We start from the raw sequence: 17857 nt of genomic DNA, 5'->3' as shown, positions 1-17857 counted from the left end.
TTGACACAAAAATGAAAATATGGTAACAATTTTAAAATTTGTTAACATTAGTTAACTGCATTAATCAGCATTTATTAATCTTAGCTTGTCAATTTCATCACGTTTCTTTGTTTTTAAATAGGTAGTTAACTCACTGGGAACTGTATTTCAACTAAGATTAATAAATGTTCTAAAAAGGTAGTGCTCATAGTAATTTCATGTTAACAAATGTTGTTCCAAACCTGTACGACTTTCTGTCTTCTGTGGAACATAAACGAAGATATTGAGAAATATCTCTTTTGTGTGTTTTTTTTGTCAATGGTCACCAAAAAAAAAAAAAAAACAGGTTTGGAAAAACATGAGGTTGAGTAAATAATAGCAGTATTTTCAATTTAGGATGAAAAATTACAAATTAGTCTCTTTTGCATTAAATATTTTTAATAAAATAAATACAAATTTTCATTTTTACAAAAAATGTACAAGTTTTCCCAGAGTGAAAAGCGTGGACTTCATCTTTCTTTTCATGAATACAATGAAAAAATTCAGCCAGTTAACATCCCAAAAATAAAGGACACGATACTTTGCTATAAAAATAGTCATAATCAATACTGAGCGCAGAGAATTTCTGAGGTCAACCAAACTAAACGGTTTGATTTCCATCGCTTTCTGCCGTGTAACCGGTGTCTTGAAATTCACGTGACCAAAACAGATCAGCAATGTGTGAAGTATTACCGCAGTAAAGTCACTCTTTACCAGCACAGTCCTACCCTCCCCCAGCCTCTTTCTCTGTGTCGGAGTTGATGAGTTTTGCTGTGAGCGGCCACTACTTATCACTCTGGTTTTCCACGGGGTGCCCTGAGGGCCTCACCGCAGGGTTCTTTGTTTACAGCCATTCATTAACTCTTTCACCATCCGTATTCCCCAACTCCGGCTCTTCTTTCTTCACTTTCATGCCATCCTTACAGCACTTAGAGCATTATCCACTCACTTATGGCTCTAAAATGATCGTACACATTTGCCCAGCACTGCACCGCGCTTCTTCGTCTCTGTCCACAGGCTGGTTCGTCACTTGCAGACGTATCTCTCAACGGTACGGTTGCAGGTTTTGCAGGACACGTAACAGCACCAGTGATATTTACACTGGCAGCGTTCCACCAGCACCTCCGTATAGGCATTATAACCCCGTCCACAACACATGAGTCCACAGCTCTCACTGCCAGTTGCGGTCTTGTTACACTGCCTGCAGAGATGATGTAGAGCAAATTATTTACACATCATTTACTTTAACCACATAACTCAAACAGCAGAATTTGAGCGTGTTTGTGTTGTGAGAATCAGTATTTGTGTCTCTGTGATAATGTTTAACTGACTCTATTCATGTGCCTCTTTTCTTTCCTTTGTGCTCTGTCCCATCTGTCAGATCAGTGATAATCCCTCATTCATTACAGTGACTGAGAACTGATTGCTCTCTCAACTCATCAGTAATCAATAATCCTGATTGATGATGGATATCTCACCTGTCTGTGGTTCCAAATGACCCCTGCTTGGCGTTCTGCGAGCAGTAATCGGGTGAGCTGACCAGGTAGACAAGTTCATTCTCTCCGACCGGCCTCACCTCCATCTCCCGGGGGACCAGCTGTCGGCGGGTACCGATCTGACGTGGAATGACCTTAGTGGCGGACAGGTATTTAGACTTGAGGTCGGCGGAGATGGTGTTGATGTCTTGAAGGCCCTTCCAGCAGGTCTTCACAGAGCAAGAGCCAGAAACACCGTGACATTTGCACTTCATTTCTAGAGCATCCATGAGTGCCTGTACAAAATAAGACACCAATTAATAAATGAAACTGCAAAATGATGTCGGTGACGCCAGTAAGCACGTAATTGAGGTTACCTGTCTTCCCACTGCATTGTTGTGAAGCTGCATGAGTCTGAAGGCCTGTGGTCCCGAGCGGCGGTTCCTCATAGGAGCGTCTGAGAAAGCCGAGCCCATCTGCAGGCCGTAGCGAACGTTATCCCCGCAGCCACCCCAGCGGAAGTCTGGGGCCGCCTGCTCCGACGGCGCTGGCGCACACGAACAGCTGGGGAGGTCTCCAGAAGCACAGGCACGGGCGATAGAATGACTGACCACTGCAGCGGCCAGAGAAAACACAAACGCTGCCTCGCGGGTCCCTGCACAGAGGCATCACTGTTAGATCACCTATGCAACCTGACTCTGCAAGTTAGAGTTTTTTAAACAGCTGATGCTTGTATCTCTATCTAAAAAGCATGGTGGCTGTTGGTCAATAATACAATGCTGATATAGATAAATACAGATTTAATCACCTTTTGCCAGGTCCGGGGTGAAGTGAGGGGCGCTCTCGATGGACGAGCAGTTCCAGCGCATGTCGCTGAAGGTGCCCTGGCACGCGCTCTTGGTGAGTTTGGCCGCGTGCACGATGCTGTGCATGAGCTCGAGGTTCCGCTTGCAGAGCTGAAGCTGATCTGGCACGAGCCCATCCAGGAGTTTACAGTGATGCGTTTGATTCCACCCGACAGAGCTGCCGTTTGCCGTTAAACCACTGCAAATACATTACAAACACCATATTTGAGCCAGTCTGACGGATAGTTTAGTTAGCTAAACACCTTTATTTAACTGAATAATGCTATCTTGTACGTGACTGAACGTGTTTTCAACAAGGTAATCGACAAAAACAATAACAACAGATGAAAATCCTGTCATTGTTTTTTCTGTTGAATACAAAAGGCAAAAGTCTCTGAGAGAAACTGCAGTGACTATTTGGTTAACTTTCCAATGAACTTCAACGAATTTGTTTATCAAATTAATGATTCATCCTTGAATATAATTTATTCTGTTCTCGAATCAACGAGACGTTTAATACAAATATTTCTAAAATACCCAGTGACGCCTAGAGCTGGAATAAATTAGCTGAAAAATCATAAAACATTCAATTAATCCCCAATTGCCGAATAAAAATAAATACTTACAGCCACGATATTCCTGTGCATGGATAAATCGCGCTCAAAGACATGAGGAAAAATAGAAGGAAATCCCTGTGTTCTGTCATATCGCTGTTGTTGTCGTTTAGAAATCCTAATGAAGTCCGGTTTGAGTGGTCAAGATGCTCACCGAACTGATGCCAACGTTGAAATGTGTCCGCGTCCAAGTGAAGCACCCTCTCTCTTTCATAGGTCAGCAGTGGGGCTCGACCCGCCCCCCCATGGCGCGTGGGCGGTCTCAATATTCATATTCAAGAAGCGCGCGGAGGGATTATCTACTACAGTTCATTTATAGGAGGGAAAACGTACTGAAAAAGAACAAAATTAACCACATTGTTTAGTCACACCAGTTAAACAAACAGCGTACGTCAAATAATTGAAGCTGAATTAAATTAGAGTTTAACTAAAGTGTTGACTATCAAGCAGATCAAACCCAATTAGCAAAGTTTAATGTGTCTTACCCTGGCCAGTGCAAACACTGTTTTTTATATTCATTCTCGTGAGAGACTTAATGGTTTGTTTGTTGTTGTTTCCTTTGCGCAAAGCCTTGTGAACAAACAACGTTTTAACCGATTTGTCGAGGTTAAGGGTAAAAAACCCATTAGGAACAGCCTCATCATCTCTAAAGCTCAGCTTTTCAGGGTGTGCGCCTTCCCAAAGGAAACAATTGGGCTTTAGTCTTTTGAAGATGTCTGTCCAAACGGGATCAACAACCCGTTCATTTACATTAAAATATGTTTGATTCGGCTTTTCCCTGAAGATAACCCGGATTTCTCGTTCCTCAAGCCTTACAAGCGCAAACATCTTAAACAGCAGTAGGTCACTGAAACAAGGCAAAAGCTGCTGAGAGCATTCAGTGTCAATTATCCATAATGCTATATTAATCTAAACAAACCTCCCAAAAGTCTTAGAGTAAATTTCCAAGTTATCGTTTATATGTTAAGAAAGACGCAATTTCTGATGATGTATGTAAAATTATGAAAAACTGTGAAAAAAAAGGCAAGTAACCATAAAATACATGTTTTCCGAACACGCTCTCGCGGTGCGGCTCGTTGGTCTAGGGGTATGATTCTCGCTTAGGGTGCGAGAGGTCCCGGGTTCAAATCCCGGACGAGCCCGTGTTTTTTTTTTTATTATTATAAACTAAGTCTAATTTGATTGTGTATTACTATTACTAGTAAACACATATACAATCGCTAAATAGCGCTCGTGCACTAAAACGCAAATCTATTTTAATCGTACTGTCAGCCGATGCTTATTCAGTTGAGCTGAATGTGCCTCAGTTGCGGAATGCATGTGAATGGTGGCGCTGAGACAGTCCTGCCGGTGCTAATCACTCTAGTCTGATCATCACATGGGTGTGAATATTCACAGGTTCCAGAGCGGTCATATCTCACCGAGACAATCAGAAATAACATATCCCTCATCTTTGCGAGCAGGCAGCTCGACCACTCCACGGAAAGGCGAGAAAAGCTTCCCTTTGATTCGACTCGTCCTTGCATACGATCTGCTGAAATGTGTCGGGACAAACCTGCATCAAGAATAGACTGCTTATTGATCTCGCAATGGGCCATCAGTGGCCGAAACTGCAACTGGAATTTTAATTGATGTGCATGCGAGTGCACGAATTAGTCGGGATTAAGATCAAACAAACCAGTTCTCCTTTCTTTAATGGAACCAGAATAATACAAGTGCCTCCCGGGGCTCCTAATCCGATCAACAAATCCTGCCGTAATCGGAGGCCTAATCAACAGGTTTGTTGTGCTGTAAATAGGCGAGCTCACTGTAAAATTGCTCTAAGTTTTTATATTAATCCACAAATAAGCAAAACGATCACAAACACACTTGTGTGTATTTTTCTTTGCTGGATGCAGTGTGCTTTTCAAAGAGAGGCCGAAAGCCAGACATGGAATCTTTCCATTTAATTTGACCTTTCGTTGACCTGTCCAGATCCAAAAGTCTCAGAATACATTTTCACGCACGATATTCACATTATGACAAATGTACTCTTGGACTAAAAAGTTTTTAATTGAAGAAAATCATATTGAAGAGATCAATCAAGTCAACGTTGATTGTGGAACTGTAAACAAGAGCAACTTCAAGAAGTGATGAGGAACCAAATTCTGTCCAAAATATACCAATGAATAATTGTATAGAAACCTAAAATATTTCTGAATTTACTGTGGACTCGAGTTATATCTCAATTATACATCTCTGTGGTTTAGAAAATCAGTAGACACGGATTTAGCAGTGAGGTGTGAGATGCAGGAAGGAGTCTCATCTAGAAACCGTTCTGTTCACCTGTTTGAAGCAGTCAGGGGGCTTGCGAAGACGAGTCTTTGCTTTCTGTCTCATGCTCTTTGACTTAATTGTCCTAAGATTTCAGACAAAAGGTTAGCACCAAGAGTGTATCCTGTCTTTTGTATTTGTGTGCGTACAATGTAGACAGTAAGACAGAGGAATGTGGAAACAGAGGTGACGAAACCTTCATGTTTGTGAAAGAATGACATTGTAAGGTGTTATTAGCCATTACACCACCCTGCAGACCACTCAACACTGAATACACACACACACGTTTCTGTACTGTAGCTACACAGTATGGAACAGCAATGAAGTCGACATACGTTTAGTGAAATTGATTTGGTTTCTCCACTAAAAGTTTTAACTAACATGAACTCACACTGATTTGATAACTTGAATTAAATTAAGCCAAGAACATCTCTTTATATCACTAACATGCATGCAAATCCTGATGATCATATTTGAATGATATGGCTGAACAAGTTTTTATTGACACTAGGGGGCACTGCACACCAAAACTGGTCCACTTTTTCTGGGAACATAGAAAATTAAACCACTCTTTAAAAACAATCTCTCAAAAACAATTTAATAGGACATAAAAAATTACAAAAAGGCAAAATATCTTATGTACATATATACATTCCCTGTATAGTTTACAAATATACATTATCTTCAGTAAAACAGGACTACATACAGTATACAAATCATTTACCTACAAATACACACTCATATCTAAAACACACACAAACACACCAGAAACAAAAACTAAAACAAGCTGTTGGTTGGACTTGATGTTTAAAGGAAGAAAGAGAGATATAAACCAATCTATCAGAATCACATTCAGACTCTCCTGTGTGTTTTTGGTTTGGATTGTTTTTACATTTCCATGCGGAGACAGAGGGAACATGGAGAGGAAACCTGAGGGCAGATTACCAGCTCCCTTTAGAAAGTTCCAGATAATTCCCACGGTTTTTTATTCCAAAACCTTTGAACACAATAAAGCAGTTTGTTCTCACTGTGAGGATCTTGGATCTGATTCCTATTAACTAAACTACACTTGCATATTTCAGTCTTTCTCTACGACCCATTCAGATCCACGACCCTGAGCTGTCATTCAGGCGCTGGAGAAATTCATGACTTGGGCTGATTCATGACTTCATGATTTTTATCAGTACGTGTTAGAGTCAAAAACAGGCTCAACTGTTCGGAATGGAACATCTTTAGATACTGCGCAGTAAACAATCTTCTGAATAATGCTAGCTGTACTTATGAAAGTATGCCACACTGTACCTCATCACCATCTTAGATGCTATTTTTTAAAATCATATTTTGTATAATTTTATATTTGTCACATCAAATCATGAGGATATTGGTAGTATTTTGCATTGTGGGATACAGTATTCAGCAAGTTTGTGTGTATATACTCTACCGTTCAAAAGTTTGGACTCAACAGAAGTCTGCATTGATTTGATCAGAAATACGGTACAAACATCGATGCTATGAAATATTGGACAATTTAAAAGAAAGCATTTCTATTCTTGTATATTTTAAAATGTATTTTTTTTGATGCTGAATTTCCAGCATCATTACTCCAGTCTTCAGTGTCACATGATCCTTCAGAAATCATTCTAATATGCTGATTTGCTGCTCAGGGAAGATTTGTTCTTACAAATGTTAAACAGTTGTCCTGATTGATATTTTTTATTCAAAAAAATACGATAAATAGGAAGTTCAAAAGAACAGCTTTTATTTGAAATAGAAATCTTTTGCAACATTATAAAATGTATTTACTGTCACTTTTGATCATTTTTGGGTGTCATTGTGAATAAAATTGAATTTAAAAATGATCGACCCCAAACTTTTAAATGGTAGAATATATATTTGTTATACCACATGCGCATACATACTGCAGCAAAAGTAATAGTACAGTAATATTCTATTCCGAACACAGCCAAACTCAGTGCTACATTTACCATAGAGGAGCACGACTGCCCCCTACAGGAGGCATATGGTATTGTATCGCATTTTCAGGATGTCTACGAAGGAAACCATTATGAAGTGTCATTCATTTTAGTGCCTGAACCACTGCCATCATATGCACACACACTCAGTGTTTCATACAGGTAATGTCAGTTAAAGAGGAAAGAACTATGCCCAAAAAAAACAAACAAACAAAAAAAAAAACTGTCAGAACTGTCTTCATGACTTCATATTAAAAATGGGTATCTTGACTGTGTGTGTAAAAGATCAGAGATAACTGAACATAGATATTCTGTTTTATATACATTGCCAACATCAGTGCTTATTATAAAAGAATAGTACACAGGTTCACTATTTATGAAGTGTTGAATGGAATGAAGTGTGTGTCTGTTACGATCGAGTAGGTTGCTATTGGTGCATCAAACACAGAGTATCTCACTGAAATACTCCTCCTTTTGCAGTTCCAGTCACTGCAATCAGTGTAGGTGCACTTCCTCCCTGTGCTAACGCTGGATGGGCAGTGTGTGTGATTGAATCTATACACACACACACACACACAGCAGCTGTGATGGCGCTGAGCACATCCGGTCAACCTGTTCATTCAGGAAGTGCCGGTCACAATGTTCATTCAGTGTCATCTCATTCGTAAATAGACAGTTTGATTATTTGTGTTGAATGTTGTGCTGCTAATGTTTGATGACTAAAAAAAGGGTGCTTCAGTGCTCAGAGAGAATTGGTCTTTTTGTCAGCGTTGGTGATGCTACATAGTCACATTTGTCTGACGCTTGACAGATATGTAGTTAAACCTGTTAGTTCATAAATTGCTGGCTGTAGATTGGGCATGTCAGTGGGGTGGGATATTGAGTCATACTGGCTCAGTTGAGTTCAGTGGGAGTGGTCTGTGAGCTCATTGGCTCACGCACATCTAAAGAGCATGATCTGATCAGGTCGACCTGCGTACCGATGGCCTCAGGTGTGTCCAGCAGCCGGGGCGTCCCCTAGACGGATGCTACCCAGGAAGGTGGTATGGTTGCTCATGGAGATGGAGGTGTCCTCGTACACCATGCGGATGGAGATCCTCTGGCGCGCTCGCAACAAACACACACCCGCGGTGTAGCAGGTGTTGAACTTGCGCTGGCCGGTCTCGATGCTTCGTGTGCAGCGCAAGAACGGAGTCTTATCTACCATCACCTCATAACTTGCTATGTCCGTGAAATTCAGGTAATATACCTGTTGCACACACACACACACACAGAAAGCAAATTGGGATAATGGTTATTGATTTCTTATCATGCTAATGTTGTTAAAATGAATGTTTTTTTATTGTATTTGTATGAATGTATAGTGTATATGTTTGTGTATAAGCAGTAGAGTTAGTCCAGGGACTGTACTCACTTCTACCTGACTATATATAAAGTATGTTCCGTCAAGTAGGACTTCCAGCTCTCCAGAGCGCGAGTGCATTTTAAACACTCTCTGATGGATTGAGATCATTCTCCAATTCTTCAACACACCTTCTGACAAATCTCACAAACAGACACCAGTAAATACTCAATCATCTGTTATGACAGCAGTGACACATAATTAAGACACGTACACAGCAGGGCTCAACTCCAAGGAGTTTTTACACAATTCAACATTTTCACTGACCCTTACGCCAAAAAAGAATAAATAATATAATAATCTCATTAATAATTCTTAATTATTATTTTGAATAATTTAATTTATAATCAGTCTCTTTATTACGATACAAACAGAAAATACAGGAAACATGTACATAAAATGTAAAAAAAAATTCTCGACAAAATTGTTTCTTTAGGCAAAAATCAGTGTTTAGTGTGACCTCCTTGACTTCTTCCATTTTCTCAAAAAAAGAAACTCTGAGAAACTTCAGATTTTGAAAGTTTTCTTGGCCTTCCAGTTCTTTTCCATTCCATTTAGGTTTAATAGAGCCAGGGTCCTGCTATTGCTTAAGTGTAAGGGGAGGTTACTAAATACTTGCCACTTTTAGCCTATAAAGCTGTTTTTTTTTTCAGATTTTTTTTAAATACTGCATACAGATTTAGTGTATTTTCTGTTTATATTTTAATAAAGAGACTGAGAAATAATTAATCATAATAATAATATATATACGCACACACACATAAATAAATTACAATTTAAAATAACTTTTCTTATATAAACATTTTTAGTCATCAAGGTTAAAAATGGTTGTGCTGCTTAATATTTTTGTGTAAAACTGATCATTTTGTTTTCTGGATAATATAATGTTATTATAGAAAGTTCAAAAAACAGCATTTACTTTAAACATAAATCTTTTGTAACATTATAAATGCCTTTACTGTCACTTTTCATCAATAAAAGTATTAATTTCTTTCAACAACAACAACAAATAATAAACAGTAGTGAATTTTCTTCCATCAAATGTTGCATTTGATGTTTTCTCCCATCAAATGTTGGCCCAGTGGGCCATCCTTACAGTTGAACCCTTCGCACAGCCCTTAACAAATTAAAGTCATGCCAACACACAATATCAATAAGTATTTTCAAGCATATGCATGCAGCTGTGTGTATGTAAGGGATCATTATTTAACTCTTACCTTCTTTCACTTGGATAGTGGTTTCCTGACCTTGAAGATGCACCACAGCTGGCTACAGAAACATCACAAACATTAAAAGCACATTTTATATACAGATATTATGCATACTCATTATCATGTTCAAACTGTGTCTGATCTACACATCCAAACATCCTCTTTTTTACTGAGAGAAAGTAGCATGGAGAGATGAGCAGAGCAAGAGATCGCACATACCTGTGTCTCTCTGTGCCTGGTTTTATCAGCGCCACCTATTGACACACAGGGGAAAAGGAATGAGTTGCTTTTGGATGAAAAGCATCTACTAAATGACACATTATTTTGCAATATTTTAAGTTTGAATCGTGTAATCATAATATGCTAAACATTCTTGAATTAACTGTAACTGTGGGAACTGCTTATATCAATGTCTTAACTATGATCTGTTCACACCAAAAAGGATCGCTCTTGATGTGAATGGTACTTTAAAATAGCAGCTTGCTGTGACTGCTTGTAGAGGCAAGTGTCTGTGTTAACCTGAAGGTCCCTGTGGTCCAGGTGGACCTTGTGGTCCAGGTGGCCCTGCAGGTCCAGGAGGGCCAGGTGGGCCAGATGGACCCATCGCGTTACTGCCTGGGATCCCCGGGATCCCTGGAATTCCAGGAGGACCTTGTGGACCAGGTGGGCCTGGAGGTCCAGGAGCGCCAGGGGGCCCTTTCTTGCCTACAGAGATAGAAAGAGAGAGGAATGCAATATCAGTCTGACATAAATTGAAACAGTAAAACACTGATGAGAAACAAAACAAACCACCTCAAACTGCCACTCAATTTTCAAATAACAGTGAAAATGAAATTACCTTTTTTCCGCTCTCCTTTCTTTTTCCCGTTAGTTTCTGGAAAAGGGATAAGAGACAATCAGTTGAAAATGTATCATTTTACGTTCACAATCACAATTGCAACAAAATGTTCCTCCTGAACGTCTGCTTCAGATTGCAGAAAAGATGATTTATTCAAAGAGACTGTTTATTTGCCTCAAAGTAGCTAAACTGATGATGACACTCACATGACCACAGAAAACAACCCCGAGCGTAATTTGTAGGACAATTGCTTCTGCTGGGGCCTACAAATAACACACACAAACATCTAACATTTCAGTACTAAAATGCGCACTGGCCTGTTCTCTCTCTGTGTGTTCGGCCACATGTAAGTATGTGTATGCATGTACTGGATTTTTTGTTTAACTAATTTTCTCACTGAACAACAATCTATAATACAACTGAAGACAATACATTTAGAGACAACAGTCAAACCATATCCTACAAGTGTGTTTGTGTGTGTATGTGAGAATCGAGCACATCCGTAATGAACAAGTTTGACAAAATCCACTGTTTTATAGTTTAAAGTTTTGCCTACACACACACACAGACTCTCAGGAGACAGATCTGTGTTCCTAAGGCCTGAGGTCACTTTTGTGTTTGTGTTGGCTAGTATTCTGGGGCCTTTTTTTTGCAATAAAACTACTTCAACTCATTTAGAAATGACTGCTGCTTTCATTGTGTTGTCTGGTGGGCTTCGCACGCGATATCTCTTTTTCTCAAAACACAGTATATCAAAAGTGAAGAGAAACAACGTGCTGCCTTTAATCTTTTCCTGTAATCTTTTTTCTCATTATATGAAAAACAACAGGAGAGGGGGAGCTCATGTTGGAAGAAAGACCAACATGCATATATATAAAATCAGACATGCACAACAAAAACCAAACATGACATGCATAATAAGCATGCAAAGAACTTGACCTGCCTTCAGTACCTCTATGCAGAAGTCCCTGTGTTCTTTTTAAAACAATCTGGAGTGAACTCAGCAAATAGTTATTTCATGCGCAAACCCTGCATCGTATTCACAAACCACCCGCAATTCAGTTGAACCAGCCACAATTACCAGGTGCAATTAACACGACACTTTTAATGGCCATGGAAAGCAGATGGTTAAAACGGTTAAGAAGTTTTTGTAAAATTCTAGTGATCATGGAAGTGCAATAGCCAGATTAATTATGCATGATTCTGTGCCAACAACACAGTGACACCATGGCCCAGGTGTTTGACAGGTGCCATAATATGCCAACTGTATTATTTTATTACTTAGGTGTATTAGAGTTGCCAGGTTTTCAAAGCTTAAGATAAAAAAACCCCTTGCAAATAAATAAAACATTTTAGTGAATTTCACCCTCACAAATCATGTAGCTTTCTGCGTATGTTTTTGCAAAACCTTTGTTATTACCCACACAATTCTTACTACTTCTCAAAAAATCTCTTCATCAGAAAATGTTTAAATTAAAAGACTACCAGATGTGATGTTAGATTGACAGAGTGAATTAACTCCCTCTGGTGGTGACGGTGAGCTTCAGAGAAGCATCAGGAAAATGGACCATTTTGTAACTTTTGACTCTAATTTTACACATGAATATAGATGCAGCTAAGATAATCTTTTAGTATTTTAATCCATAGTAAGTGCCTTTAACTGTTGAAAAATAAATCCATAAAAATAAAAATCGGTCTGCATGTGTGTGCACGTTTGCACGTTCGTCCAAAGAATTTCAAGGGAGGGTTACTTGACAGTGGGTATGTCTGTGTTTGTTTTAAATGGGAGAAGAAGAAAAAAATGAGCGTTAAAAGTCTTTAATGAATGGAACAAATTAGCATCAAAGACAGACAATATTGGAACCATATTTCACACCAAACATGCAGCTGCACACACAAACACACCGAACACCAGCTGTACATTCACAAAGTGCATGTTTATGAGGCCACAAAGTAAGTGAGTTTGTGTATGTCCATGTGCAAGTGCTTTGACCCATGAATCTGAGAAGTAGGAAGAAAACAGTGTGACTTTTGATCACAAGAATGGATTAGAAATGGCTTCCTTTAAAAAATAATCACGCATGTAGACACAGACGCTTCCACAGTTTGGCACTAGATGGTGTAACTCTTTAATACTCGCCTAACAGTCTGATGGTTTGATTTTTAAACTAAAATCGAATCAATTAACATTTGTTGTCAACATTTCATGGAAATTTAGTTGAACAGAAGAACAACTAAGCCATAAAAATCAACTACAACATGAGCTATGCGTGTGCACGCGGTTCAAAATGAGCTCACGGCGATGAGTGAGGTCTATAGTTTCAAACACACACATTGAGCTGTATGCAATATCCTATATGTCTACATAACAGTATGTTAGAGATTTATTAACATCCATACACTGCTGTCAAATATACAGAGATTTACAGCTCGGCATATTACAGGCATTGTTTCCTGAGTCCATCTGCGGCACACTTGAGTGTGCCATTCGACTAGTGTGTGTAAGAGAATTTAATGTAAAATTCAGTGTTAATTTAGTTGACCGATAAGTCACAGTTGTCGTCAAAAACATTTTTTAAAAAACAGTTTAAGATTACAAAAACTATAACAACAATCTATTGACCTTTTCGTCAAATGAATACGAATGAGATGAAAATGTTAGGGAGGGTCAACTGGGGAGGAGATTCAATCACAATCTCTTTGCGCGCTAGGGAGGTTAGATGCGCACGTTTGAACGGTAATATACCCGGCGGGTTAATAACATACACTTGCTGCACGTTTACATTTGATGTCAAGGAAAACAATACCATTTGGAAACTGTGTGGAGCGATAATTTCTGGGAAAACAAAGAAATTTAAAACACAATACAATAAGGGCTTTTACATCTTATCGTGCTTGAAAGGACAAATACAAAAGAATATATCAAACTGTGAGTATTCAATTAATCAGTAGGTTATGTCTTAAGTGAAAGTAAACAGATGGGAGAAAATCGGATGTGTATCTTTGGATCTTTTGGTGCTTTAGTTCTTAAAGTTACAGAAGCATAAACCTGCTGCTGTCTGAGGCTACATACTTTTTTTCCCCCTTGTCTCAAGAAATATCTGCGTACACACAAAACCACTGAAACAGATTCAAAGCGATGTAGTATAGATGCCAGATCTGTATGTGGCGCTGTAATTCTGCCAGAGAGATGCACTAAAAACGGAGAATAAGACTTGGAGCATGCGCACAAACCTTGTGCGCTGTATACAAACTTTAGTAAAGCTTAGAAATAAAGCTTTATTTTAGTAAAGCTAATAAGCTCGGTAGCTTCTGCAGCACAAACACAAGCATGTAGTGCGCTATTGTTGTTGATATTGCCGTTACGTGACGTAGTGGTGTCTGACTAGGGTCGAGACGTGGGGTAATGACATCATTTCACAAAATATATGGATTGGCTGTACACACGAAAACACAAGGGTGCCATTTGCAGATTTATTCACTGTGGGACCCGGTTTAAAAAAATAGTGGTTTCAGGCTCCCAAAACGCCAGATCCGCCTGGACAAAATGGCAATATGATACAAAAATTTTGCGTATACAGCTAAACACGTCTCCATGTGGACGGGCTCTGAGTCCTTAAATGTTAATTCAAACAACAAAAGAAAAAGAGAAAATCACTCACTGCTCTTGGCTGAGCAACTTTAGTAGCTTTAATAAGAAATAATATTTATTTGTTATTATATTTGTTTCTTATTTACTGACTAGGTTTTACTCGACTAAAATCTTATATTTACTCGACTAAAACTAAAACAATTCAGATGACTAAAACTAAACAGCATTTTTGTCAAAAGACCATGATTAAAACTAAATCAGAATTTGCTGTCAAAATTAACAAACACATACAGAACAATAATCTGAAATATACTGGGTCTAATTCACTAATAAATTGTATAAAATTTTACTTATGTAAATGTGCTTACATAACGCACTCTTAAAGGATTAGTTCACCTTCAAATTTAATTTTCCTGATAATTTACTCACCCCCATGTCATCCAAGATGTTCATGTCTGTCTTTCTTCAGTCAAAAAGAAATGAAGGTTTTTGATGAAAACATTCCAGGACTTTTCTCCTTATAGTGGACTTCAATGGGCACCAAACGGTTGAAGTTATCAAAATTACAGTTATAGTGAAGCTTAGTGTTCTACACGATCCCAAACGAGGAATAAGGGTCTTATCTAGAGAAACCATCACTCATTTTCCAATTATTTTTTTTTTAAATTTTATACATTTTAACCATAAATGCTAATCTTGAACTAGCTTTCTTCTTCTTGTCTATTAGAATTGCGGCAGTGTGGATAGTGCTAAGTGTATTACTGCCCTCCACAGGTTAAAGTTTGAACTAAATTGTCATATACAATATGCTAGTGCAAGTATATAACAATTAGTTTAAACTTTAACCTGTGGAGGGCAGTAATACACTTAGCAGTGTCCACACTGCCGCAATTCTAATAGAGAAGAAGAAAGCTAGTTCAAGATTAGCATTTATGGTTAAAATGATTAACTTTTTTATTTTTTTTTAGAAAATTAGTGATGGTTTCTCTAGATAAGACTCTTATTCTTCGTCTGGTATTGTTTAAAGCCCTTTGAAGCTGCACTGAAACTGTAATTTTGACCTTCAACCATTTGGGCTCCATTGAAGTCCACTATAAAGGAGAAAAATCCTGGAATGTTTTAATCAAAAACCTTAATTTCTTTTCGACTGAAGAGAGAAGGACATCTTGGATGGCATGGGGGTGAGTAAATTATTTTAATTTGAAAGTGAACTAATCCTTTAAGATGCGCAACAAGAGTAAAGCCAATTTTGTTATTCTCAATACCAGTTGGAACACAATAATTGCCTTTTATGTTTATATTGATAACTTGCCAAGATGGGCATTTTGACCAAAAAGGTGCATTTGACTGTTCACACGCGGTCACATTACCACAAGGTAATATAGCACAACTGTCTAGTCATGAAATGGAGCAGTTCAGGACAGTTTATGGTGGTAAAACAATACCAACTCCTCTCAGACTTCTTTTTTGTAATAGTACAATTACAGTAAGTGTTGTCTGCTGACCTCCGCACCACACACACACACACACACACACACACACACACAAAACTAGGCATGTGACGGTATCAAAATTTCATGTTGCGATTAATTGCTGAAGCTTTTATCACGGTATACGGTAAAAAAAAGTGTTGTCATAGTATAACAGGTTTAAGAACTCTTTTTGTAATAACAAAAATAACTCTGAATGTTTAAATACAATAATACAATTTCAAAGAATATAATGTCAAATTTTCAAATAAAGTGCAAAAGAATTAGGCTATAAAGAACAACAGGTTAAACTTTACAATAAGGTCTCATTATTTAATGCATTAACTAAGATATAATCATATAATCATAAGATATAATATAATATAAAGCAATAGCTACGTTTGTTACAGAAAGTATTTATTGTTAATTTTAGTTAAGAAACACAACTGATCATTGTTAGTTTTATCTCAGGTTCATTAAATAAGTTCTTTTGATTTTAGTAATGTTATTAAACAGTAACTAAGAAATTAACTAACTAAGAATAATCAATGCTTTATAAGTATTTTTCATTGTCAGTTTGGTAATAATGAATTAACATGCCATATGTCTCAAAGTTTTACTGAACAATAACAAATGATCAGAACATTTCTAATCATTGGGGCATGTTGTAGTCCAGATTAAAATATATGTTTGAGGCATTTTAAAAACTTCACCAGCGCAGTTGCTTTGTTTATGGGGTTCCCGGGGTAACCGTTGCGTTCTGCTGTTCAATCAGCGCCCTCTGCTGTCAGAGAGTGAACGAATGCCCTTTCATAAGTGCATTTTTCCACACACTCCTTCACTCGTTCCGCCATGTGCTTCTCATGCACGTTGGGATTGTTTACATCTGAGTGCGTGTTCTTTTGACACAGAATACAGCGGTGTTGTGCATTTTATATGGTTGATGGGGAAAGTATTCTTAATTGCATTATAAAAAAATTAATAATTGGTAATAAATTATTTACGGTATTTTGAAATGCCCATGATAACAATACCGAGCATATTCATTATCGTGATATATCGCATTACCGAATATCGGCACAAGTCTACACAAAACTAAATATTATATAAAAGCCCGAATTTGTAGGCTGTGATCTAAAAGAAAAGTTAGATTTCAGCAAAAAGCATCATTAGTTTTGACATGCATGACCAAAATAAAGCTCTTTTAAAATTGATGAACAGTTGAAAAAACTAAAAGTGGACCAAAGAAAGATTTGTTTTATTATTTAAAATATTATTCATGACATTCTACCAATGTGAAATATAAAGTCATAAGGCCATCATATAATTTATTGTATAATTCCTTCCTGATCCACATTCATTTTGTTAACATTAAACTGCATTATATCATATACCGAATTTTATATTGTATGGATCATCAGTAACCTTGCTCTCCAGACATCTGCTTTAGCAGTGGTTGCAATGACATTTGTGTGTGGTATGCGTGCATGTTATCTGTGTTGTGTCGGTATTTGATTTGGCACATGACGCACACAGGTGCAAAAGCTGAAACAGTAGAACTCCCGATCAGAGCCAGTCACTGCACAGCCATAATCAAAGCCAAAACCACCTGCCAATCAAACCGCTGCCAACTGGAGCCAATCATGGCTGTGGAAAGAGGAGTAGGTAACCAAAGCTGGAGTCGGCAAATGAGAAAGAGAGAGAGGTGCAATATCGGTTTGTTAGAAGCTACTAGAATGGAAAAAGGAGAGGGATTTCACATATAAACTACTGGTGTGCGCAGCATAGCCCAATAATGAGTAAGATGGAAGGAATGAACGAGGGGGAAAGAGAGCGAGTGAGAGGTAGCGTGATCAAATGAAGGAAATGCATCTCGTTCTGAACTCTAAACCACATCAAAGAGAAATTCTGGCAATCTCACAGGCTTTATACTCACATACACACGTATACACATACATACACACACACTTAATATAAGCTCTAAATTTCATGAATACCAACACACACAAAAGAGGGTTTTTTTACCTGAACGTTTGGTACGATGAATGACTCTCTCCAGCCCTCTTGTGTGTTCATCCCTCCATCTGCTCTGTGAAGATGAAGGAAT

The 17857-nt window shown here is 38.1% G+C and overlaps 2 protein-coding genes and 1 non-coding gene across 5 annotated transcripts in view; 1 reads left to right on the top strand and 2 right to left on the bottom strand.

Moving 5' to 3' along the window:
- Positions 1-1044: 1044 nt before the first annotated feature.
- On the bottom strand, positions 1045-3081 carry wnt11f2 (wnt 11, family member 2). Its single transcript, XM_067407922.1, has 5 exons — positions 2965-3081; positions 2302-2537; positions 1871-2148; positions 1497-1789; positions 1045-1219 (listed from the first exon to the last, which is right to left on the bottom strand). Exons 1-5 carry the CDS (start codon positions 3042-3044, stop codon positions 1045-1047), a joined length of 1062 nt encoding a protein of 353 aa, XP_067264023.1. The 5' UTR covers positions 3045-3081.
- Positions 3082-4022: 941 nt separating this feature from the next.
- Positions 4023-4094, top strand: trnap-agg (transfer RNA proline (anticodon AGG)). The gene has a single exon. It is a non-coding gene; the product is annotated as a tRNA-Pro (tRNA).
- A 1780-nt stretch (positions 4095-5874) lies between these two features.
- Positions 5875-17857, bottom strand: part of eda (ectodysplasin A) — a 42544-nt gene continuing 30561 nt past the window's right edge. The window contains exons 2-8 of one of the 3 annotated variants that reach the window (XM_067406550.1): positions 17776-17839; positions 10690-10725; positions 10371-10556; positions 10071-10105; positions 9858-9909; positions 8653-8783; positions 5875-8487 (exon numbers count right to left, since the gene is read on the bottom strand). In XM_067406550.1, coding sequence (XP_067262651.1) covers positions 8227-8487; positions 8653-8783; positions 9858-9909; positions 10071-10105; positions 10371-10556; positions 10690-10725; positions 17776-17839 — 765 coding nt within the window. In that variant the 3' untranslated portion in view covers positions 5875-8226. The remainder of the gene's footprint in view (positions 8488-8652; positions 8784-9857; positions 9910-10070; positions 10106-10370; positions 10557-10689; positions 10726-17775; positions 17840-17857) is intronic. The other 2 variants (XM_067406551.1, XM_067406553.1) reach the window with 2 other exon arrangements.

Source organism: Chanodichthys erythropterus, chromosome 13, assembly GCF_024489055.1.
Source record: "Chanodichthys erythropterus isolate Z2021 chromosome 13, ASM2448905v1, whole genome shotgun sequence".
In the NCBI taxonomy this organism is placed as follows: domain Eukaryota; kingdom Metazoa; phylum Chordata; class Actinopteri; order Cypriniformes; family Xenocyprididae; genus Chanodichthys; species Chanodichthys erythropterus.
This window is presented reverse-complemented; position numbering and strand designations above follow the sequence as displayed.

Coding starts and splice junctions, on each gene's coding strand:
- wnt11f2 (XM_067407922.1), bottom strand. CDS start 3,044: ATGACAGAACACAGGGATTTCCTTCTATTTTTCCTCATGTCTTTGAGC. Junction 2,538..2,964: donor TGCACAGGAATATCGTGGCT/GTAAGTATTTAT, acceptor ATGTATTTGCAG/TGGTTTAACGGCAAACGGCA. Junction 1,220..1,496: donor TCATTTGGAACCACAGACAG/GTGAGATATCCA, acceptor TCATCTCTGCAG/GCAGTGTAACAAGACCGCAA.